The 24,207-nt window shown below is 31.9% G+C and overlaps 3 protein-coding genes across 3 annotated transcripts; all 3 read left to right on the top strand.

Annotated features, from left to right (window-relative positions):
• Positions 1–744: 744 nt before the first annotated feature.
• LOC129950570 (histone H3-like) lies at positions 745–8,298 on the top strand. The gene is made up of 2 exons (XM_056062500.1): positions 745–1,143; positions 7,888–8,298. The coding sequence occupies exons 1-2, from the start codon at positions 745–747 to the stop codon at positions 8,296–8,298; spliced, it is 810 nt and encodes a 269-aa protein (XP_055918475.1).
• A 7,257-nt stretch (positions 8,299–15,555) lies between these two features.
• LOC129952417 (histone H3) lies at positions 15,556–15,966 on the top strand. Its single transcript, XM_056064987.1, has one exon. It carries the CDS (start codon positions 15,556–15,558, stop codon positions 15,964–15,966), a length of 411 nt encoding a protein of 136 aa, XP_055920962.1.
• A 7,326-nt stretch (positions 15,967–23,292) lies between these two features.
• On the top strand, positions 23,293–23,703 carry LOC129952418 (histone H3). Its single transcript, XM_056064988.1, has one exon. It carries the CDS (start codon positions 23,293–23,295, stop codon positions 23,701–23,703), a length of 411 nt encoding a protein of 136 aa, XP_055920963.1.
• The last annotated feature ends 504 nt before the right edge of the window (positions 23,704–24,207 follow it).

Genomic DNA, 24,207 nt, shown 5'->3' with positions numbered 1-24,207 from the left:
TACATACATATATTCATTGGCAAATGAAAAAAAATTAGGTATTTTGTTCGTCAACGGTGTATGATTTCTATTTTCAATCTCTTTTATATTTAATTGTGGTCCTGAAAAGGACCGATTGTTTGTTTCGAATAAAATTCTTAACCTCCGAAACCGTAAAGAGTACGCCCTTGTCTCTTCAAAGCGTAAACTACATCCATAGCTGTAACTGTCTTACGCTTAGCGTGTTCGGTGTAAGTAACGGCATCTCGGATAACATTTTCCAGAAAAACTTTCAACACTCCACGTGTTTCTTCGTAAATCAAACCAGAAATACGTTTTACACCTCCACGACGAGCCAATCGACGAATTGCTGGTTTCGTGATTCCTTGAATGTTATCACGCAATACCTTACGATGCCGCTTAGCTCCGCCTTTGCCCAAACCTTTTCCTCCTTTACCACGACCAGTCATTTTTATTTATTTAATTAAAAAAACACTTAAACTGAACTAGAGAACTGCACTGCACAAGAGTCACTGTTAAACTGTGGCTCTTCGCTCGAAATACCACAAGTATTTATACTTATTTTTCATAACAATTCTTAATTTTGATTGGCCAAATAAATCGACAACGAAAATGAAAAAAACAGTCGAACGGAAACATGAATAGCCAATTTAATGACTTAAACAGAAATCTACATTCGATTTTTCTAAAAAAATTGTGAACAAAAGTGTTGTGTTTATTAGTGAAGTGAAAAAAAGTGAAATCATGGCTCGTACAAAGCAAACTGCCCGTAAATCGACTGGTGGAAAAGCCCCACGTAAGCAACTGGCAACAAAGGCAGCTCGTAAAAGTGCTCCAGCAACAGGAGGTGTAAAGAAACCACATCGTTATCGTCCTGGAACAGTGGCTCTTCGTGAGATTCGTCGTTATCAGAAAAGCACCGAATTGTTAATTCGTAAATTGCCTTTCCAACGTTTAGTTCGTGAAATTGCTCAAGATTTCAAAACAGATTTGCGTTTCCAGAGCTCAGCTGTTATGGCGCTTCAAGAAGCAAGTGAAGCTTATTTGGTTGGCCTGTTTGAAGACACAAATTTGTGCGCCATCCATGCCAAACGTGTCACAATTATGCCAAAAGACATTCAATTGGCCAGACGCATCCGTGGCGAACGTGCTTAAATCATCGAGGTTAAACAAAAATATTCAACGGTCCTTTTCAGGACCACAAAATATTTAAAAGAGATATAAATGAATTTTAATTCAATCTAGTAATTACGTACCTATCGATTTCCACGATTTTTTTTTTATTTTAGGTAGAAAGATAATGTGATAATTTACTTTGAAGGCAAATTTTGAAAATGTTATTGCTTGCTTTCTATGCATAGTTTTTATCATACAAATGAAAATATTTATACCTACGCAAGCCAATGCTCGAAAATTTATGAATTTTGTTTTTCTTTTTTAATTATAGTTATTTTATAAGGCATTGCTTCTTTTTTTTATGTCTGAAGGCAAATTTTCAAGTAAGAATTTTTTTCTATGTACAGTTTTTTGTAATACTCGTAAAAATGTGAATTTGTCTAGTAAGCAAGTCAATACTCGAAAATGTTTGAGTTTTGTGTGTTTTAATATTTCAATGATGTATTTTATAAGTCTATGCTTTGTTTTTTTTTTATATATCTGAAGGCAAATTTTGAAGCAAGAAAGTTTTTTTTTCAATGTACAGATTTTTGTAATACAAATGTGAATTTGTAAACCTTGGCAAGCGAATATTCGATAGTTTATGAGTTTTGATTGCTTGATTATTTGTTTAAATTTTTGGTATTTTAATGTTTGTTATGGATTAAATATTTAATATTTATGAACAAAATAATATAAATATAGTTTTTCATTTGTTTTCTTGCTTGGGATAATGTTTAACAAATTTTCTAAGAAAAAGTCACAGCCTAGGGAAAAAATGCTACGCGTTTCATTACCCATATTGTTTTAATTTTATTAAAAAGAAATTAAGTAAGAATTTGATGAAATTTTTAGTTATTTAGTTTAAATAAACTATCAGCTTTATGTTAAAAATAATTTCAAGCTGAAAATATGTTTAATTTATTAAATATAAACATTCTTGTTGGTAAGTATTAAAAAAATACCACCAAACATTTACTTTAATTGTTATTAATGCATTGATAGATAGTGTTTTTTCAATCAAATTATTTATTAAATTATCTATTATTATTGTAAGAATAAATTTTGTCAATTGTTTTATAATATTTAGGTCGAAAAGACGTAAATTTTTGAAGTTTTAAGAGGAAACTAAGTTGCAAAAGTGTACAAATTATGTACAAAATGAATTTTTTGTATACCTTCGCTCTCTTTGATTCTCATTTAGCCGTTTCTGTAGGTGCGGATTTGGCGCAATTTTAACAAAAACGTGTTTCTATTTCTTAAAATTGTGCTCTAAAGTGATTAATAATAGTGAATTCAAAATGGCAGATACTGTAGCTACGTCTCCTGCAATCGTTGCGGAAAAAAAAACCAAAAAAAGCTGCCGCCGCAAGTGGGTCAAAAAAACCAAAATCGGCACCAACTCATCCTCCGACTCAGCAAATGGTGGATGCGGCAATTAAAACATTGAAAGATCGCGGTGGTTCTTCCCTTTTGGCAATCAAAAAATATATTGCTGCTACTTACAAAGTTGATGTACAAAAACTTGCTCCGTTTATAAAAAAATATTTAAAAGGTGCTGTAATAAGTGGTAAATTAGTGCAAACCAAAGGAAAAGGAGCTGCGGGTTCTTTTAAATTGTCGCCTAGTGCCAACAAGGAACCAAAGGCCAAGTCTGCTGAGAAGAAAAAATCTGCCGCCAAACCAAAAGCTGCCGCTGCTGGTGACAAAAAATTAAAAAAAGTGTCTGGTGAAAAGAAAGTAAAAAAAGTAGCCGCCACAACAAAAAAAAGTGCCAGTGCAGATAAAAAGAAGGTGGAAAAACCAAAAGTGAAAAGTGTTAAAAAAACGAGTGCAGTTAAGGCAAAGCCAACAAAAGCAAAGGCAGCCGCGCCTAAACCTAAAGTGCCAAAAGCAAAATCAGCCACAGCAGCAGCCAAGCCAAAAAAGGCAGTCGCTGTTAAAAAGGCAAAGAAGTAAAATTTCCATTTCAATGAAAAACAAAGTTGAAATCAAAACAAAAATCCACAGTCCTTTTCAGGGCTACAAAAAATATACTAAAATGAGATATAAAAACTTTTTTTTTTTAATTTTTTATTAAAAAGGAGGGAGAATTTTTGGACTATCTCGATGATAGCGTTGAGATGCGATGGGCTGGTGGAGCAACGGCGACGGGATAAGTGGTGAAGTGGCTGGATGCGATGCGACGCCGCCGCGCGGCCGGCGCGCGCTGTCGCCGCTACGGGACTACCACTACTGAACAAACGGAAACGTATTTTGTTTTGCATTTATTTTCGCGCTTTTTTGTTCTACAGAAAATACTTTTTTTAATGAAATAGGTATTGCAAATGCAAACTTCATTTATTTGTATTCATATGTTTTTCTCATTGGGCAGAAAGAAAGGAAATATCAATACAAATAAATAATATATTTTTGCGCCTATTTTCTTACTACAGCTACTAGGCACGATGCGATTTGTCTGGGCGAGACTGAACAACCGAAAACGTATTTAGTTTTGCATTTATTTTCGTCCTTTTTTTGTTCTACAGAAAATAGTTTTTTTATGAAATAGGTATTCAAAAGCAAACTTAATTTATTTGTATTCATATGTATTTCTCATTGGGCAGAAAGAAAGGAAATATCAATACAAATAAATAATATATATTTTTGCGCCTATTTTCTAACTACAGCTACTAGGTACGATGCGATATGTATGGGCGAGACTGTACTGTTTATTTTCTACTTTTTTGTGATTGGACGCGATGCGATGCCTTCAACAATAAATATCTTTCATAGAAAATACTTTTACTATTAAATAAGACAACAACATATTTTTCTTTTTTTGCATTTCTCTAATACCTACGTAATTATTGAAATGTTTCCACGCTATGTGACTGTACACGATGCGTAGAAAAATACAAACGAAATACTTTGGCAAAATGTAGGTATTTGTTTTCATGTATTTTATATGGACTAGACGCGACATGACGTATACCTGCAACAATTTACAAAATTCTTAAACAAAATATCAAGAGTTTTGTATTTTATTTCAGGAATTACATATGTTTTTCATATATTTTTATCGACTGGACGCGACATGACGCATTCCTGCAACAAATAAAAAAATTCTTACACAATTTATCAAGAGTTTTGTATTTCTTTTCATAGAAATTACATATATTTTCATATATTTTTATCGACTGGACGCGACATGAAGTATATCCGCAACAATTAAGAAAATTCTTAAACAAAATATCAAGAGTGTTGTATTTCTTTTCATAGAAATTACATACGTACATCTGACATCAAAAAACACAAACAAATTTAATTCTCTAATATTTTATACCTAGATGTTTTTGCGACGCTACGTGACTGTACACATAGCGACATAACTGGACACGATGGGTAGAACAATACAAACAAAATTTATATTTTTTTGTTTTTAGTTGACTCGGCATGATACACGTCGTGTCTGGAACAATCAACAAAAGTAAGTTTTGTATTTCTTTTCATAGAAAATATATTTTGTAATCAAAAATTAAAACAAAAAACAATATGTATTCCACAGGCAAAGAAAACATACATTTCTTTAAATTCTCTAGTTTCTTATTAAAAATTTTGTGACGCTTCGAGACTGTACTCGATGCGTAGAACAATAAAAAAAATCTTAAACAAAATAACAAGAATTTTGTATTTCTTTTCATAGAAATTACATACATCTGACATCAAAAAACACAAACAAATTTAATTCTCTAATATTTTATAGATATTTTTGTGACGCTACGTGACTGTACACTGTACACATAGCGACATAACTGGACACGATGGGTAGAACAAAACAAACAAAATTATTTAATAAAATGTATTTTTTGTATGTTTTTCGTTTCTACTTGACTCGGCACGATACACGTGGTGTCTGGAACAATTAACAGAACTAACTTTTGTATTTCTTTTGATAGAAAATATATTTTCTAATCAAAAATCACAAAGAAAAACAAAATAGATTCATAAAATCATTCCACAGGCAAAAAAAATATATGTATATACCTTTCTTCTCAAATCTCTAGTTTCTTATTAAAACTTTTGCGACGCTTCGAGACTGTACACGATGCGTAGAACAATAAAAAAATGTTTGTGTTTCTATTGGACGCGACATGATTCACGTGGCGTCTGGAACAATTTACAAAATTTATTTTTTTCATAGAAAATACTCTTACAATCACAAATAAAAATATTTATTTAACGAATTTTTCCGCAGGTAGAAAAAAAAATATATTTTTTTGTCAATTCTCTAATCTCTTATTGATATTTTTGCGGCCCTTTGCCTTTCCGGCTTTTTTAGCTGCTTTACCACTAGTTTTTGGCGGCATTTTATTTTTATAATTCACTTCACTTTCACTATTAACGAACTGCACACAATGACGACTGAACGAGAACTGTGAATTTTTCTGAAAAACTCACGAATTATATTGTCTCTTTCCACAACGGCTTTCTAAGGCCACAACCCTCTTTTTTCTGTGTGCGAGCATACGAAAATTTAGATAAAAGACAGCGCACAGTTCGAAAATTTTGTCATTCTACAGTGTGCAGTGATACAGTGAACAGTGAAATAGTGAGCTCTCTTGTGTTTTTTCTTTTGTAAAAAATATTTAAAAAACAATAATATAAAATGTCTGGTCGTGGTAAAGGTGGAAAAGTGAAGGGAAAGGCAAAGTCCCGCTCTAATCGTGCTGGATTACAATTCCCTGTTGGTCGTATTCATCGTCTGCTGCGAAAGGGAAACTATGCTGAGCGCGTCGGAGCCGGTGCCCCTGTGTATTTGGCAGCTGTGATGGAATATTTGGCGGCAGAAGTCTTGGAATTGGCGGGAAATGCTGCTCGTGACAACAAAAAAACTAGAATTATTCCCCGCCATTTGCAATTGGCTATTCGGAACGACGAGGAATTGAATAAATTACTTTCTGGAGTCACAATCGCACAAGGAGGTGTTCTTCCAAATATTCAAGCTGTTTTGTTGCCAAAGAAGACAGAGAAAAGTGCTTAAATCTATGTAGTGACAGCAAACAAAAAAAAAACCGTCCTTTTCAGGACGACAAATAATTTCTATTAAGAGATGTGTATATTTTTCATTTTTTTTATATATTTTAAAATACGAAGAAGAAGAAACCAACAAACAAATGTTTTTTCTTCCTTTGCAAAAAGAAATATTTGTTCGTATCCAATCCGTAAAGCAACAAAACATTTTTTTTTCAGTTCGGAAAAAATATTTTTTATTTTTTTTTTTTTTCAAAGAAATAGAAACCAACAAACATGTTTTTTTCTTTCTTTGGAAAAAGAAATATTTGTTCGTATGCAATTCTAATTTCTGTTAAAAGATGTGGTTATTTTTCAATTTCTTGTAGGTATATAGCAATTTTAAAATATTCTGGTACGAAGAAAAAGAAATATTTGTTCGTATCCAATCCGTAAAGCAACAAAACATTTTTTTTTCAGTTCGGAAAAAATATTTTTTATTTTTTTTCAAAGAAAAAGAAACCAACAAACAAAAAATGTTTTTTTCTTCCTCTGCAAAAAGAAATATTTGTTCGTATCCAATAATTTCTATTAAGAGATGTGTTTATTTTTCAATTTTTTGTATATATTCTAAAATATTCTCGTACGAAGAAAAAGAAAGCAACAAACAAATGTTTTTTCTTCCTTTGGAAAAAGAAATATTTGTTCGTATCCAATCCGTAAAGCAGCAAAAAAAAAAAATTTTTCTACGGAAAAAAGAATAAAATATGCAAAGCAACAAAAAAAATTTCAGAAAAAGGAATTTTATTTAATTTTTGTTTCCATTTCGAAAAAAGAATAATACAAGGAATAAAATATGTTTTTGCGACTAAAGCAAAAAAAAAAATTTTTCACAAAAAGGAATTTTATTTTATGTTTCCATTTCAAAAAAAATATTTTGGTACAAAAAAGTAAGTAAATTAGCAAAATAATTTTTTTTGATAATCATCAGGTATATACATACATATATTCATTGGCAAATGAAAAAAAATTAGGTATTTTGTTCGTCAACGGTGTATGATTTCTATTTTCAATCTCTTTTATATTTAATTGTGGTCCTGAAAAGGACCGATTGTTTGTTTCGAATAAAATTCTTAACCTCCGAAACCGTAAAGAGTACGCCCTTGTCTCTTCAAAGCGTAAACTACATCCATAGCTGTAACTGTCTTACGCTTAGCGTGTTCGGTGTAAGTAACGGCATCTCGGATAACATTTTCCAGAAAAACTTTCAACACTCCACGTGTTTCTTCGTAAATCAAACCAGAAATACGTTTTACACCTCCACGACGAGCCAATCGACGAATTGCTGGTTTCGTGATTCCTTGAATGTTATCACGCAATACCTTACGATGCCGCTTAGCTCCGCCTTTGCCCAAACCTTTTCCTCCTTTACCACGACCAGTCATTTTTATTTATTTAATTAAAAAAACACTTAAACTGAACTAGAGAACTGCACTGCACAAGAGTCACTGTTAAACTGTGGCTCTTCGCTCGAAATACCACAAGTATTTATACTTATTTTTCATAACAATTCTTAATTTTGATTGGCCAAATAAATCGACAACGAAAATGAAAAAAACAGTCGAACGGAAACATGAATAGCCAATTTAATGACTTAAACAGAAATCTACATTCGATTTTTCTAAAAAAATTGTGAACAAAAGTGTTGTGTTTATTAGTGAAGTGAAAAAAAGTGAAATCATGGCTCGTACAAAGCAAACTGCCCGTAAATCGACTGGTGGAAAAGCCCCACGTAAGCAACTGGCAACAAAGGCAGCTCGTAAAAGTGCTCCAGCAACAGGAGGTGTAAAGAAACCACATCGTTATCGTCCTGGAACAGTGGCTCTTCGTGAGATTCGTCGTTATCAGAAAAGCACCGAATTGTTAATTCGTAAATTGCCTTTCCAACGTTTAGTTCGTGAAATTGCTCAAGATTTCAAAACAGATTTGCGTTTCCAGAGCTCAGCTGTTATGGCGCTTCAAGAAGCAAGTGAAGCTTATTTGGTTGGCCTGTTTGAAGACACAAATTTGTGCGCCATCCATGCCAAACGTGTCACAATTATGCCAAAAGACATTCAATTGGCCAGACGCATCCGTGGCGAACGTGCTTAAATCATCGAGGTTAAACAAAAATATTCAACGGTCCTTTTCAGGACCACAAAATATTTAAAAGAGATATAAATGAATTTTAATTCAATCTAGTAATTACGTACCTATCGATTTCCACGATTTTTTTTTTATTTTAGGTAGAAAGATAATGTGATAATTTACTTTGAAGGCAAATTTTGAAAATGTTATTGCTTGCTTTCTATGCATAGTTTTTATCATACAAATGAAAATATTTATACCTACGCAAGCCAATGCTCGAAAATTTAATTTTCAAGTAAGAATTTTTTTCTATGTACAGTTTTTTGTAATACTCGTAAAAATGTGAATTTGTCTAGTAAGCAAGTCAATACTCGAAAATGTTTGAGTTTTGTGTGTTTTAATATTTCAATGATGTATTTTATAAGTCTATGCTTTGTTTTTTTTTTATATATCTGAAGGCAAATTTTGAAGCAAGAAAGTTTTTTTTTCAATGTACAGATTTTTGTAATACAAATGTGAATTTGTAAACCTTGGCAAGCGAATATTCGATAGTTTATGAGTTTTGATTGCTTGATTATTTGTTTAAATTTTTGGTATTTTAATGTTTGTTATGGATTAAATATTTAATATTTATGAACAAAATAATATAAATATAGTTTTTCATTTGTTTTCTTGCTTGGGATAATGTTTAACAAATTTTCTAAGAAAAAGTCACAGCCTAGGGAAAAAATGCTACGCGTTTCATTACCCATATTGTTTTAATTTTATTAAAAAGAAATTAAGTAAGAATTTGATGAAATTTTTAGTTATTTAGTTTAAATAAACTATCAGCTTTATGTTAAAAATAATTTCAAGCTGAAAATATGTTTAATTTATTAAATATAAACATTCTTGTTGGTAAGTATTAAAAAAATACCACCAAACATTTACTTTAATTGTTATTAATGCATTGATAGATAGTGTTTTTTCAATCAAATTATTTATTAAATTATCTATTATTATTGTAAGAATAAATTTTGTCAATTGTTTTATAATATTTAGGTCGAAAAGACGTAAATTTTTGAAGTTTTAAGAGGAAACTAAGTTGCAAAAGTGTACAAATTATGTACAAAATGAATTTTTTGTATACCTTCGCTCTCTTTGATTCTCATTTAGCCGTTTCTGTAGGTGCGGATTTGGCGCAATTTTAACAAAAACGTGTTTCTATTTCTTAAAATTGTGCTCTAAAGTGATTAATAATAGTGAATTCAAAATGGCAGATACTGTAGCTACGTCTCCTGCAATCGTTGCGGAAAAAAAACCAAAAAAAGCTGCCGCCGCAAGTGGGTCAAAAAAACCAAAATCGGCACCAACTCATCCTCCGACTCAGCAAATGGTGGATGCGGCAATTAAAACATTGAAAGATCGCGGTGGTTCTTCCCTTTTGGCAATCAAAAAATATATTGCTGCTACTTACAAAGTTGATGTACAAAAACTTGCTCCGTTTATAAAAAAATATTTAAAAGGTGCTGTAATAAGTGGTAAATTAGTGCAAACCAAAGGAAAAGGAGCTGCGGGTTCTTTTAAATTGTCGCCTAGTGCCAACAAGGAACCAAAGGCCAAGTCTGCTGAGAAGAAAAAATCTGCCGCCAAACCAAAAGCTGCCGCTGCTGGTGACAAAAAATTAAAAAAAGTGTCTGGTGAAAAGAAAGTAAAAAAAGTAGCCGCCACAACAAAAAAAAGTGCCAGTGCAGATAAAAAGAAGGTGGAAAAACCAAAAGTGAAAAGTGTTAAAAAAACGAGTGCAGTTAAGGCAAAGCCAACAAAAGCAAAGGCAGCCGCGCCTAAACCTAAAGTGCCAAAAGCAAAATCAGCCACAGCAGCAGCCAAGCCAAAAAAGGCAGTCGCTGTTAAAAAGGCAAAGAAGTAAAATTTCCATTTCAATGAAAAACAAAGTTGAAATCAAAACAAAAATCCACAGTCCTTTTCAGGGCTACAAAAAATATACTAAAATGAGATATAAAAACTTTTTTTTTTTAATTTTTTATTAAAAAGGAGGGAGAATTTTTGGACTATCTCGATGATAGCGTTGAGATGCGATGGGCTGGTGGAGCAACGGCGACGGGATAAGTGGTGAAGTGGCTGGATGCGATGCGACGCCGCCGCGCGGCCGGCGCGCGCTGTCGCCGCTACGGGACTACCACTACTGAACAAACGGAAACGTATTTTGTTTTGCATTTATTTTCGCGCTTTTTTGTTCTACAGAAAATACTTTTTTTAATGAAATAGGTATTGCAAATGCAAACTTCATTTATTTGTATTCATATGTTTTTCTCATTGGGCAGAAAGAAAGGAAATATCAATACAAATAAATAATATATTTTTGCGCCTATTTTCTTACTACAGCTACTAGGCACGATGCGATTTGTCTGGGCGAGACTGAACAACCGAAAACGTATTTAGTTTTGCATTTATTTTCGTCCTTTTTTTGTTCTACAGAAAATAGTTTTTTTATGAAATAGGTATTCAAAAGCAAACTTAATTTATTTGTATTCATATGTATTTCTCATTGGGCAGAAAGAAAGGAAATATCAATACAAATAAATAATATATATTTTTGCGCCTATTTTCTAACTACAGCTACTAGGTACGATGCGATATGTATGGGCGAGACTGTACTGTTTATTTTCTACTTTTTTGTGATTGGACGCGATGCGATGCCTTCAACAATAAATATCTTTCATAGAAAATACTTTTACTATTAAATAAGACAACAACATATTTTTCTTTTTTTGCATTTCTCTAATACCTACGTAATTATTGAAATGTTTCCACGCTATGTGACTGTACACGATGCGTAGAAAAATACAAACGAAATACTTTGGCAAAATGTAGGTATTTGTTTTCATGTATTTTATATGGACTAGACGCGACATGACGTATACCTGCAACAATTTACAAAATTCTTAAACAAAATATCAAGAGTTTTGTATTTTATTTCAGGAATTACATATGTTTTTCATATATTTTTATCGACTGGACGCGACATGACGCATTCCTGCAACAAATAAAAAAATTCTTACACAATTTATCAAGAGTTTTGTATTTCTTTTCATAGAAATTACATATATTTTCATATATTTTTATCGACTGGACGCGACATGAAGTATATCCGCAACAATTAAGAAAATTCTTAAACAAAATATCAAGAGTGTTGTATTTCTTTTCATAGAAATTACATACGTACATCTGACATCAAAAAACACAAACAAATTTAATTCTCTAATATTTTATACCTAGATGTTTTTGCGACGCTACGTGACTGTACACATAGCGACATAACTGGACACGATGGGTAGAACAATACAAACAAAATTTATATTTTTTTGTTTTTAGTTGACTCGGCATGATACACGTCGTGTCTGGAACAATCAACAAAAGTAAGTTTTGTATTTCTTTTCATAGAAAATATATTTTGTAATCAAAAATTAAAACAAAAAACAATATGTATTCCACAGGCAAAGAAAACATACATTTCTTTAAATTCTCTAGTTTCTTATTAAAAATTTTGTGACGCTTCGAGACTGTACTCGATGCGTAGAACAATAAAAAAAATCTTAAACAAAATAACAAGAATTTTGTATTTCTTTTCATAGAAATTACATACATCTGACATCAAAAAACACAAACAAATTTAATTCTCTAATATTTTATAGATATTTTTGTGACGCTACGTGACTGTACACTGTACACATAGCGACATAACTGGACACGATGGGTAGAACAAAACAAACAAAATTATTTAATAAAATGTATTTTTTGTATGTTTTTCGTTTCTACTTGACTCGGCACGATACACGTGGTGTCTGGAACAATTAACAGAACTAACTTTTGTATTTCTTTTGATAGAAAATATATTTTCTAATCAAAAATCACAAAGAAAAACAAAATAGATTCATAAAATCATTCCACAGGCAAAAAAAATATATGTATATACCTTTCTTCTCAAATCTCTAGTTTCTTATTAAAACTTTTGCGACGCTTCGAGACTGTACACGATGCGTAGAACAATAAAAAAAATGTTTGTGTTTCTATTGGACGCGACATGATTCACGTGGCGTCTGGAACAATTTACAAAATTTATTTTTTTCATAGAAAATACTCTTACAATCACAAATAAAAATATTTATTTAACGAATTTTTCCGCAGGTAGAAAAAAAAATATATTTTTTTGTCAATTCTCTAATCTCTTATTGATATTTTTGCGGCCCTGAAAAGGGCCATTTTTGAAGAAATTAAATAAAAAAAAAATTACTTCAATCACAAATAAAAATATTTATTTAACGAATTTTTCCGCAGGTAGAAAAAATATTTTTTTTTCAATTCTCTAATCTCTTATTGATATTTTTGCGGCCCTGAAAAGGGCCATTTTTGAAGAAATTCAATAAAAAAAAAATTACTTCGAGCTTGTGTATTTGGTAACCGCCTTTGTTCCTTCACTAACAGCATGCTTGGCTAGTTCACCAGGCAACAACAATCGCACGGCAGTCTGGATTTCCCGACTTGTGATTGTTGAACGCTTGTTGTAGTGAGCTAAGCGAGAGGCTTCAGCAGCAATTCTTTCGAAGATGTCGTTCACAAAACTATTCATGATGCTCATGGCCTTCGATGAAATTCCAGTGTCAGGATGAACTTGCTTCAAAACTTTGTAAATGTAGATTGCGTAGCTTTCCTTCCTCTTGCGCTTCTTCTTCTTATCGGTCTTGGTGATATTTTTTTGTGCCTTTCCGGCTTTTTTAGCTGCTTTACCACTAGTTTTTGGCGGCATTTTATTTTTATAATTCACTTCACTTTCACTATTAACGAACTGCACACAATGACGACTGAACGAGAACTGTGAATTTTTCTGAAAAACTCACGAATTATATTGTCTCTTTCCACAACGGCTTTCTAAGGCCACAACCCTCTTTTTTCTGTGTGCGAGCATACGAAAATTTAGATAAAAGACAGCGCACAGTTCGAAAATTTTGTCATTCTACAGTGTGCAGTGATACAGTGAACAGTGAAATAGTGAGCTCTCTTGTGTTTTTTCTTTTGTAAAAAATATTTAAAAAACAATAATATAAAATGTCTGGTCGTGGTAAAGGTGGAAAAGTGAAGGGAAAGGCAAAGTCCCGCTCTAATCGTGCTGGATTACAATTCCCTGTTGGTCGTATTCATCGTCTGCTGCGAAAGGGAAACTATGCTGAGCGCGTCGGAGCCGGTGCCCCTGTGTATTTGGCAGCTGTGATGGAATATTTGGCGGCAGAAGTCTTGGAATTGGCGGGAAATGCTGCTCGTGACAACAAAAAAACTAGAATTATTCCCCGCCATTTGCAATTGGCTATTCGGAACGACGAGGAATTGAATAAATTACTTTCTGGAGTCACAATCGCACAAGGAGGTGTTCTTCCAAATATTCAAGCTGTTTTGTTGCCAAAGAAGACAGAGAAAAGTGCTTAAATCTATGTAGTGACAGCAAACAAAAAAAAAACCGTCCTTTTCAGGACGACAAATAATTTCTATTAAGAGATGTGTATATTTTTCATTTTTTTTATATATTTTAAAATACGAAGAAGAAGAAACCAACAAACAAATGTTTTTTCTTTCTTTGCAAAAAGAAATATTTGTTTGTATCCAATCCGTAAAGCAACACATTTTTTTTTCAAAGAAGAAGAAACCAAACAAATGTTTTTTCTTCCTTTGCAAAAAGAAATATTTGTTCGTATCCAATCCGTAAAGCAACAAAACATTTTTTTTTCAGTTCGGAAAAAATATTTTTTATTTTTTTTTTTTTCAAAGAAATAGAAACCAACAAACATGTTTTTTTCTTTCTTTGGAAAAAGAAATATTTGTTCGTATGCAATTCTAATTTCTGTTAAAAGATGTGGTTATTTTTCAATTTCTTGTAGGTATATAGCAATTTTAAAATATTCTGGTACGAAGAAAAAGAAATATTTGTTCGTATCCAATCCGTAAAGCAACAAAACATTTTTTTTTCAGTTCGGAAAAAATATTTTTTATTTTTTTTCAAAGAAAAAGAAACCAACAAACAAAAAATGTTTTTTTCTTCCTCTGCAAAAAGAAATATTTGTTCGTATCCAATAATTTCTATTAAGAGATGTGTTTATTTTTCAATTTTTTGTATATATTCTAAAATATTCTCGTACGAAGAAAAAGAAAGCAACAAACAAATGTTTTTTCTTCCTTTGGAAAAAGAAATATTTGTTCGTATCCAATCCGTAAAGCAGCAAAAAAAAAAAATTTTTCTACGGAAAAAAGAATAAAATATGCAAAGCAACAAAAAAAATTTCAGAAAAAGGAATTTTATTTAATTTTTGTTTCCATTTCGAAAAAAGAATAATACAAGGAATAAAATATGTTTTTGCGACTAAAGCAAAAAAAAAAATTTTTCACAAAAAGGAATTTTATTTTATGTTTCCATTTCAAAAAAAATATTTTGGTACAAAAAAGTAAGTAAATTAGCAAAATAATTTTTTTTGATAATCATCAGGTATATACATACATATATTCATTGGCAAATGAAAAAAAATTAGGTATTTTGTTCGTCAACGGTGTATGATTTCTATTTTCAATCTCTTTTATATTTAATTGTGGTCCTGAAAAGGACCGATTGTTTGTTTCGAATAAAATTCTTAACCTCCGAAACCGTAAAGAGTACGCCCTTGTCTCTTCAAAGCGTAAACTACATCCATAGCTGTAACTGTCTTACGCTTAGCGTGTTCGGTGTAAGTAACGGCATCTCGGATAACATTTTCCAGAAAAACTTTCAACACTCCACGTGTTTCTTCGTAAATCAAACCAGAAATACGTTTTACACCTCCACGACGAGCCAATCGACGAATTGCTGGTTTCGTGATTCCTTGAATGTTATCACGCAATACCTTACGATGCCGCTTAGCTCCGCCTTTGCCCAAACCTTTTCCTCCTTTACCACGACCAGTCATTTTTATTTATTTAATTAAAAAAACACTTAAACTGAACTAGAGAACTGCACTGCACAAGAGTCACTGTTAAACTGTGGCTCTTCGCTCGAAATACCACAAGTATTTATACTTATTTTTCATAACAATTCTTAATTTTGATTGGCCAAATAAATCGACAACGAAAATGAAAAAAACAGTCGAACGGAAACATGAATAGCCAATTTAATGACTTAAACAGAAATCTACATTCGATTTTTCTAAAAAAATTGTGAACAAAAGTGTTGTGTTTATTAGTGAAGTGAAAAAAAGTGAAATCATGGCTCGTACAAAGCAAACTGCCCGTAAATCGACTGGTGGAAAAGCCCCACGTAAGCAACTGGCAACAAAGGCAGCTCGTAAAAGTGCTCCAGCAACAGGAGGTGTAAAGAAACCACATCGTTATCGTCCTGGAACAGTGGCTCTTCGTGAGATTCGTCGTTATCAGAAAAGCACCGAATTGTTAATTCGTAAATTGCCTTTCCAACGTTTAGTTCGTGAAATTGCTCAAGATTTCAAAACAGATTTGCGTTTCCAGAGCTCAGCTGTTATGGCGCTTCAAGAAGCAAGTGAAGCTTATTTGGTTGGCCTGTTTGAAGACACAAATTTGTGCGCCATCCATGCCAAACGTGTCACAATTATGCCAAAAGACATTCAATTGGCCAGACGCATCCGTGGCGAACGTGCTTAAAACATCGAGGTTAAAAAAAATATTCAACGGTCCTTTTCAGGACCACAAAATATTTAAAAGAGATATAAATGAATTTTAATTCAATCTAGTAATTACGTACCTATCGATTTCCACGATTTTTTTTTTATTTTAGGTAGAAAGATAATGTGATAATTTACTTTGAAGGCAAATTTTGAAAATGTTATTGCTTGCTTTCTATGCATAGTTTTTATCATACAAATGAAAATATTTATACCTACGCAAGCCAATGCTCGAAAATTTATGAATTTTGTTTTTCTTTTTTAATTATAGTTATTTTATAAGGCATTGCTTCTTTTTTTTATGTCTGAAGGCAAATTTTCAAGTAAGAATTTTTTTCTATGTACAGTTTTTTGTAATACTCGTAAAAATGTGAATTTGTCTAGTAAGCAAGTCAATACTCGAAAATGTTTGAGTTTTGTGTGTTTTAATATTTCAATGATGTATTTTATAAGTCTATGCTTTGTTTTTTTTTTATATATCTGAAGGCAAATTTTGAAGCAAGAAAGTTTTTTTTTCAATGTACAGATTTTTGTAATACAAATGTGAATTTGTAAACCTTGGCAAGCGAATATTCGATAGTTTATGAGTTTTGATTGCTTGATTATTTGTTTAAATTTTTGGTATTTTAATGTTTGTTATGGATTAAATATTTAATATTTATGAACAAAATAATATAAATATAGTTTTTCATTTGTTTTCTTGCTTGGGATAATGTTTAACAAATTTTCTAAGAAAAAGTCACAGCCTAGGGAAAAAATGCTACGCGTTTCATTACCCATATTGTTTTAATTTTATTAAAAAGAAATTAAGTAAGAATTTGATGAAATTTTTAGTTATTTAGTTTAAATAAACTATCAGCTTTATGTTAAAAATAATTTCAAGCTGAAAATATGTTTAATTTATTAAATATAAACATTCTTGTTGGTAAGTATTAAAAAAATACCACCAAACATTTACTTTAATTGTTATTAATGCATTGATAGATAGTGTTTTTTCAATCAAATTATTTATTAAATTATCTATTATTATTGTAAGAATAAATTTTGTCAATTGTTTTATAATATTTAGGTCGAAAAGACGTAAATTTTTGAAGTTTTAAGAGGAAACTAAGTTGCAAAAGTGTACAAATTATGTACAAAATGAATTTTTTGTATACCTTCGCTCTCTTTGATTCTCATTTAGCCGTTTCTGTAGGTGCGGATTTGGCGCAATTTTAACAAAAACGTGTTTCTATTTCTTAAAATTGTGCTCTAAAGTGATTAATAATAGTGAATTCAAAATGGCAGATACTGTAGCTACGTCTCCTGCAATCGTTGCGGAAAAAAAACCAAAAAAAGCTGCCGCCGCAAGTGGGTCAAAAAAACCAAAATCGGCACCAACTCATCCTCCGACTCAGCAAATGGTGGATGCGGCAATTAAAACATTGAAAGATCGCGGTGGTTCTTCCCTTTTGGCAATCAAAAAATATATTGCTGCTACTTACAAAGTTGATGTACAAAAACTTGCTCCGTTTATAAAAAAATATTTAAAAGGTGCTGTAATAAGTGGTAAATTAGTGCAAACCAAAGGAAAAGGAGCTGCGGGTTCTTTTAAATTGTCGCCTAGTGCCAACAAGGAACCAAAGGCCAAGTCTGCTGAGAAGAAAAAATCTGCCGCCAAACCAAAAGCTGCCGCTGCTGGTGACAAAAAATTAAAAAAAGTGTCTGGTGAAAAGAAAGTAAAAAAAGTAGCCGCCACAACAAAAAAAAGTGCCAGTGCAGATAAAAAGAAGGTGGAAAAACCAAAAGTGAAAAGTGTTAAAAAAACGAGTGCAGTTAAGGCAAAGCCAACAAAAGCAAAGGCAGCCGCGCCTAAACCTAAAGTGCCAAAAGCAAAATCAGCCACAGCAGCAGCCAAGCCAAAAAAGGCAGTCGCTGTTAAAAAGGCAAAGAAGTAAAATTTCCATTTCAATGAAAAACAAAGTTGAAATCAAAACAAAAATCCACAGTCCTTTTCAGGGCTACAAAAAATATACTAAAATGAGATATAAAAACTTTTTTTTTTTAATTTTTTATTAAAAAGGAGGGAGAATTTTTGGACTATCTCGATGATAGCGTTGAGATGCGATGGGCTGGTGGAGCAACGGCGACGGGATAAGTGGTGAAGTGGCTGGATGCGATGCGACGCCGCCGCGCGGCCGGCGCGCGCTGTCGCCGCTACGGGACTACCACTACTGAACAAACGGAAACGTATTTTGTTTTGCATTTATTTTCGCGCTTTTTTGTTCTACAGAAAATACTTTTTTTAATGAAATAGGTATTGCAAATGCAAACTTCATTTATTTGTATTCATATGTTTTTCTCATTGGGCAGAAAGAAAGGAAATATCAATACAAATAAATAATATATTTTTGCGCCTATTTTCTTACTACAGCTACTAGGCACGATGCGATTTGTCTGGGCGAGACTGAACAACCGAAAACGTATTTAGTTTTGCATTTATTTTCGTCCTTTTTTTGTTCTACAGAAAATAGTTTTTTTATGAAATAGGTATTCAAAAGCAAACTTAATTTATTTGTATTCATATGTATTTCTCATTGGGCAGAAAGAAAGGAAATATCAATACAAATAAATAATATATATTTTTGCGCCTATTTTCTAACTACAGCTACTAGGTACGATGCGATATGTATGGGCGAGACTGTACTGTTTATTTTCTACTTTTTTGTGATTGGACGCGATGCGATGCCTTCAACAATAAATATCTTTCATAGAAAATACTTTTACTATTAAATAAGACAACAACATATTTTTCTTTTTTTGCATTTCTCTAATACCTACGTAATTATTGAAATGTTTCCACGCTATGTGACTGTACACGATGCGTAGAAAAATACAAACGAAATACTTTGGCAAAATGTAGGTATTTGTTTTCATGTATTTTATATGGACTAGACGCGACATGACGTATACCTGCAACAATTTACAAAATTCTTAAACAAAATATCAAGAGTTTTGTATTTTATTTCAGGAATTACATATGTTTTTCATATATTTTTATCGACTGGACGCGACATGACGCATTCCTGCAACAAATAAAAAAATTCTTACACAATTTATCAAGAGTTTTGTATTTCTTTTCATAGAAATTACATATATTTTCATATATTTTTATCGACTGGACGCGACATGAAGTATATCCGCAACAATTAAGAAAATTCTTAAACAAAATATCAAGAGTGTTGTATTTCTTTTCATAGAAATTACATACGTACATCTGACATCAAAAAACACAAACAAATTTAATTCTCTAATATTTTATACCTAGATGTTTTTGCGACGCTACGTGACTGTACACATAGCGACATAACTGGACACGATGGGTAGAACAATACAAACAAAATTTATATTTTTTTGTTTTTAGTTGACTCGGCATGATACACGTCGTGTCTGGAACAATCAACAAAAGTAAGTTTTGTATTTCTTTTCATAGAAAATATATTTTGTAATCAAAAATTAAAACAAAAAACAATATGTATTCCACAGGCAAAGAAAACATACATTTCTTTAAATTCTCTAGTTTCTTATTAAAAATTTTGTGACGCTTCGAGACTGTACTCGATGCGTAGAACAATAAAAAAAATCTTAAACAAAATAACAAGAATTTTGTATTTCTTTTCATAGAAATTACATACATCTGACATCAAAAAACACAAACAAATTTAATTCTCTAATATTTTATAGATATTTTTGTGACGCTACGTGACTGTACACTGTACACATAGCGACATAACTGGACACGATGGGTAGAACAAAACAAACAAAATTATTTAATAAAATGTATTTTTTGTATGTTTTTCGTTTCTACTTGACTCGGCACGATACACGTGGTGTCTGGAACAATTAACAGAACTAACTTTTGTATTTCTTTTGATAGAAAATATATTTTCTAATCAAAAATCACAAAGAAAAACAAAATAGATTCATAAAATCATTCCACAGGCAAAAAAAATATATGTATATACCTTTCTTCTCAAATCTCTAGTTTCTTATTAAAACTTTTGCGACGCTTCGAGACTGTACACGATGCGTAGAACAATAAAAAAAATGTTTGTGTTTCTATTGGACGCGACATGATTCACGTGGCGTCTGGAACAATTTACAAAATTTATTTTTTTCATAGAAAATACTCTTACAATCACAAATAAAAATATTTATTTAACGAATTTTTCCGCAGGTAGAAAAAAAAATATATTTTTTTGTCAATTCTCTAATCTCTTATTGATATTTTTGCGGCCCTGAAAAGGGCCATTTTTGAAGAAATTAAATAAAAAAAAAATTACTTCAATAACAAATAAAAATATTTATTTAACGAATTTTTCCGCAGGTAGAAAAAATATTTTTTTTTCAATTCTCTAATCTCTTATTGATATTTTTGCGGCCCTGAAAAGGGCCATTTTTGAAGAAATTCAATAAAAAAAAATTACTTCGAGCTTGTGTATTTGGTAACCGCCTTTGTTCCTTCACTAACAGCATGCTTGGCTAGTTCACCAGGCAACAACAATCGCACGGCAGTCTGGATTTCCCGACTTGTGATTGTTGAACGCTTGTTGTAGTGAGCTAAGCGAGAGGCTTCAGCAGCAATTCTTTCGAAGATGTCGTTCACAAAACTATTCATGATGCTCATGGCCTTCGATGAAATTCCAGTGTCAGGATGAACTTGCTTCAAAACTTTGTAAATGTAGATTGCGTAGCTTTCCTTCCTCTTGCGCTTCTTCTTCTTATCGGTCTTGGTGATATTTTTTTGTGCCTTTCCGGCTTTTTTAGCTGCTTTACCACTAGTTTTTGGCGGCATTTTATTTTTATAATTCACTTCACTTTCACTATTAACGAACTGCACACAATGACGACTGAACGAGAACTGTGAATTTTTCTGAAAAACTCACGAATTATATTGTCTCTTTCCACAACGGCTTTCTAAGGCCACAACCCTCTTTTTTCTGTGTGCGAGCATACGAAAATTTAGATAAAAGACAGCGCACAGTTCGAAAATTTTGTCATTCTACAGTGTGCAGTGATACAGTGAACAGTGAAATAGTGAGCTCTCTTGTGTTTTTTCTTTTGTACAAAATATTTAAAAAACAATAATATAAAATGTCTGGTCGTGGTAAAGGTGGAAAAGTGAAGGGAAAGGCAAAGTCCCGCTCTAATCGTGCTGGATTACAATTCCCTGTTGGTCGTATTCATCGTCTGCTGCGAAAGGGAAACTATGCTGAGCGCGTCGGAGCCGGTGCCCCTGTGTATTTGGCAGCTGTGATGGAATATTTGGCGGCAGAAGTCTTGGAATTGGCGGGAAATGCTGCTCGTGACAACAAAAAAACTAGAATTATTCCCCGCCATTTGCAATTGGCTATTCGGAACGACGAGGAATTGAATAAATTACTTTCTGGAGTCACAATCGCACAAGGAGGTGTTCTTCCAAATATTCAAGCTGTTTTGTTGAAAAAGAAGACAGAGAAAAGTGCTTAAATCTATGTAGTGACAGCAAACAAAAAAAAAACCGTCCTTTTCAGGACGACAAATAATTTCTATTAAGAGATGTGTATATTTTTCATTTTTTTTATATATTTTAAAATACGAAGAAGAAGAAACCAACAAACAAATGTTTTTTCTTTCTTTGCAAAAAGAAATATTTGTTTGTATCCAATCCGTAAAGCAACACATTTTTTTTTCAAAGAAGAAGAAACCAAACAAATGTTTTTTCTTCCTTTGCAAAAAGAAATATTTGTTCGTATCCAATCCGTAAAGCAACAAAACATTTTTTTTTCAGTTCGGAAAAAATATTTTTTATTTTTTTTTTTTCAAAGAAATAGAAACCAACAAACATGTTTTTTTCTTTCTTTGGAAAAAGAAATATTTGTTCGTATGCAATTCTAATTTCTGTTAAAAGATGTGGTTATTTTTCAATTTCTTGTAGGTATATAGCAATTTTAAAATATTCTGGTACGAAGAAAAAGAAATATTTGTTCGTATCCAATCCGTAAAGCAACAAAACATTTTTTTTTCAGTTCGGAAAAAATATTTTTTATTTTTTTTCAAAGAAAAAGAAACCAACAAACAAAAAATGTTTTTTTCTTCCTCTGCAAAAAGAAATATTTGTTCGTATCCAATAATTTCTATTAAGAGATGTGTTTATTTTTCAATTTTTTGTATATATTCTAAAATATTCTCGTACGAAGAAAAAGAAAGCAACAAACAAATGTTTTTTCTTCCTTTGGAAAAAGAAATATTTGTTCGTATCCAATCCGTAAAGCAGCAAAAAAAAAAATTTTTCTACGGAAAAAAGAATAAAATATGCAAAGCAACAAAAAAAATTTCAGAAAAAGGAATTTTATTTAATTTTTGTTTCCATTTCGAAAAAAGAATAATACAAGGAATAAAATATGTTTTTGCGACTAAAGCAAAAAAAAAAATTTTTCACAAAAAGGAATTTTATTTTATGTTTCCATTTCAAAAAAAATATTTTGGTACAAAAAAGTAAGTAAATTAGCAAAATAATTTTTTTTGATAATCATCAGGTATATACATACATATATTCATTGGCAAATGAAAAAAAATTAGGTATTTTGTTCGTCAACGGTGTATGATTTCTATTTTCAATCTCTTTTATATTTAATTGTGGTCCTGAAAAGGACCGATTGTTTGTTTCGAATAAAATTCTTAACCTCCGAAACCGTAAAGAGTACGCCCTTGTCTCTTCAAAGCGTAAACTACATCCATAGCTGTAACTGTCTTACGCTTAGCGTGTTCGGTGTAAGTAACGGCATCTCGGATAACATTTTCCAGAAAAACTTTCAACACTCCACGTGTTTCTTCGTAAATCAAACCAGAAATACGTTTTACACCTCCACGACGAGCCAATCGACGAATTGCTGGTTTCGTGATTCCTTGAATGTTATCACGCAATACCTTACGATGCCGCTTAGCTCCGCCTTTGCCCAAACCTTTTCCTCCTTTACCACGACCAGTCATTTTTATTTATTTAATTAAAAAAACACTTAAACTGAACTAGAGAACTGCACTGCACAAGAGTCACTGTTAAACTGTGGCTCTTCGCTCGAAATACCACAAGTATTTATACTTATTTTTCATAACAATTCTTAATTTTGATTGGCCAAATAAATCGACAACGAAAATGAAAAAAACAGTCGAACGGAAACATGAATAGCCAATTTAATGACTTAAACAGAAATCTACATTCGATTTTTCTAAAAAAATTGTGAACAAAAGTGTTGTGTTTATTAGTGAAGTGAAAAAAAGTGAAATCATGGCTCGTACAAAGCAAACTGCCCGTAAATCGACTGGTGGAAAAGCCCCACGTAAGCAACTGGCAACAAAGGCAGCTCGTAAAAGTGCTCCAGCAACAGGAGGTGTAAAGAAACCACATCGTTATCGTCCTGGAACAGTGGCTCTTCGTGAGATTCGTCGTTATCAGAAAAGCACCGAATTGTTAATTCGTAAATTGCCTTTCCAACGTTTAGTTCGTGAAATTGCTCAAGATTTCAAAACAGATTTGCGTTTCCAGAGCTCAGCTGTTATGGCGCTTCAAGAAGCAAGTGAAGCTTATTTGGTTGGCCTGTTTGAAGACACAAATTTGTGCGCCATCCATGCCAAACGTGTCACAATTATGCCAAAAGACATTCAATTGGCCAGACGCATCCGTGGCGAACGTGCTTAAATCATCGAGGTTAAAAAAAATATTCAACGGTCCTTTTCAGGACCACAAAATATTTAAAAGAGATATAAATGAATTTTAATTCAATCTAGTAATTACGTACCTATCGATTTCCACGATTTTTTTTTTATTTTAGGTAGAAAGATAATGTGATAATTTACTTTGAAGGCAAATTTTGAAAATGTTATTGCTTGCTTTCTATGCATAGTTTTTATCATACAAATGAAAATATTTATACCTACGCAAGCCAATGCTCGAAAATTTATGAATTTTGTTTTTCTTTTTTAATTATAGTTATTTTATAAGGCATTGCTTCTTTTTTTTATGTCTGAAGGCAAATTTTCAAGTAAGAATTTTTTTCTATGTACAGTTTTTTGTAATACTCGTAAAAATGTGAATTTGTCTAGTAAGCAAGTCAATACTCGAAAATGTTTGAGTTTTGTGTGTTTTAATTTTTAATATTTCAATGATGTATTTTATAAGTCTATGCTTTGTTTTTTTTTTATA

This window comes from Eupeodes corollae, chromosome 3 (genome assembly GCF_945859685.1).
Source record: "Eupeodes corollae chromosome 3, idEupCoro1.1, whole genome shotgun sequence".
Classification (NCBI taxonomy): domain Eukaryota; kingdom Metazoa; phylum Arthropoda; class Insecta; order Diptera; family Syrphidae; genus Eupeodes; species Eupeodes corollae.
Note: the sequence above shows the minus strand (reverse complement) of the source record. Positions and strands in the feature narration are given on the sequence as shown.

What these genes read in the sequence shown, in the direction of transcription:
- LOC129950570 (XM_056062500.1), top strand. Translation starts at nt 745, where the DNA reads ATGGCTCGTACAAAGCAAACTGCCCGTAAATCGACTGGTGGAAAAGCC. An exon ending in TGGCCAGACGCATCCGTGGC is followed by an intron (nt 1,144 to 7,887) that starts GAACGTGCTTAA and finishes AAAAGTGAAATC; the next exon opens with ATGGCTCGTACAAAGCAAAC.
- LOC129952417 (XM_056064987.1), top strand. Translation starts at nt 15,556, where the DNA reads ATGGCTCGTACAAAGCAAACTGCCCGTAAATCGACTGGTGGAAAAGCC.
- LOC129952418 (XM_056064988.1), top strand. Translation starts at nt 23,293, where the DNA reads ATGGCTCGTACAAAGCAAACTGCCCGTAAATCGACTGGTGGAAAAGCC.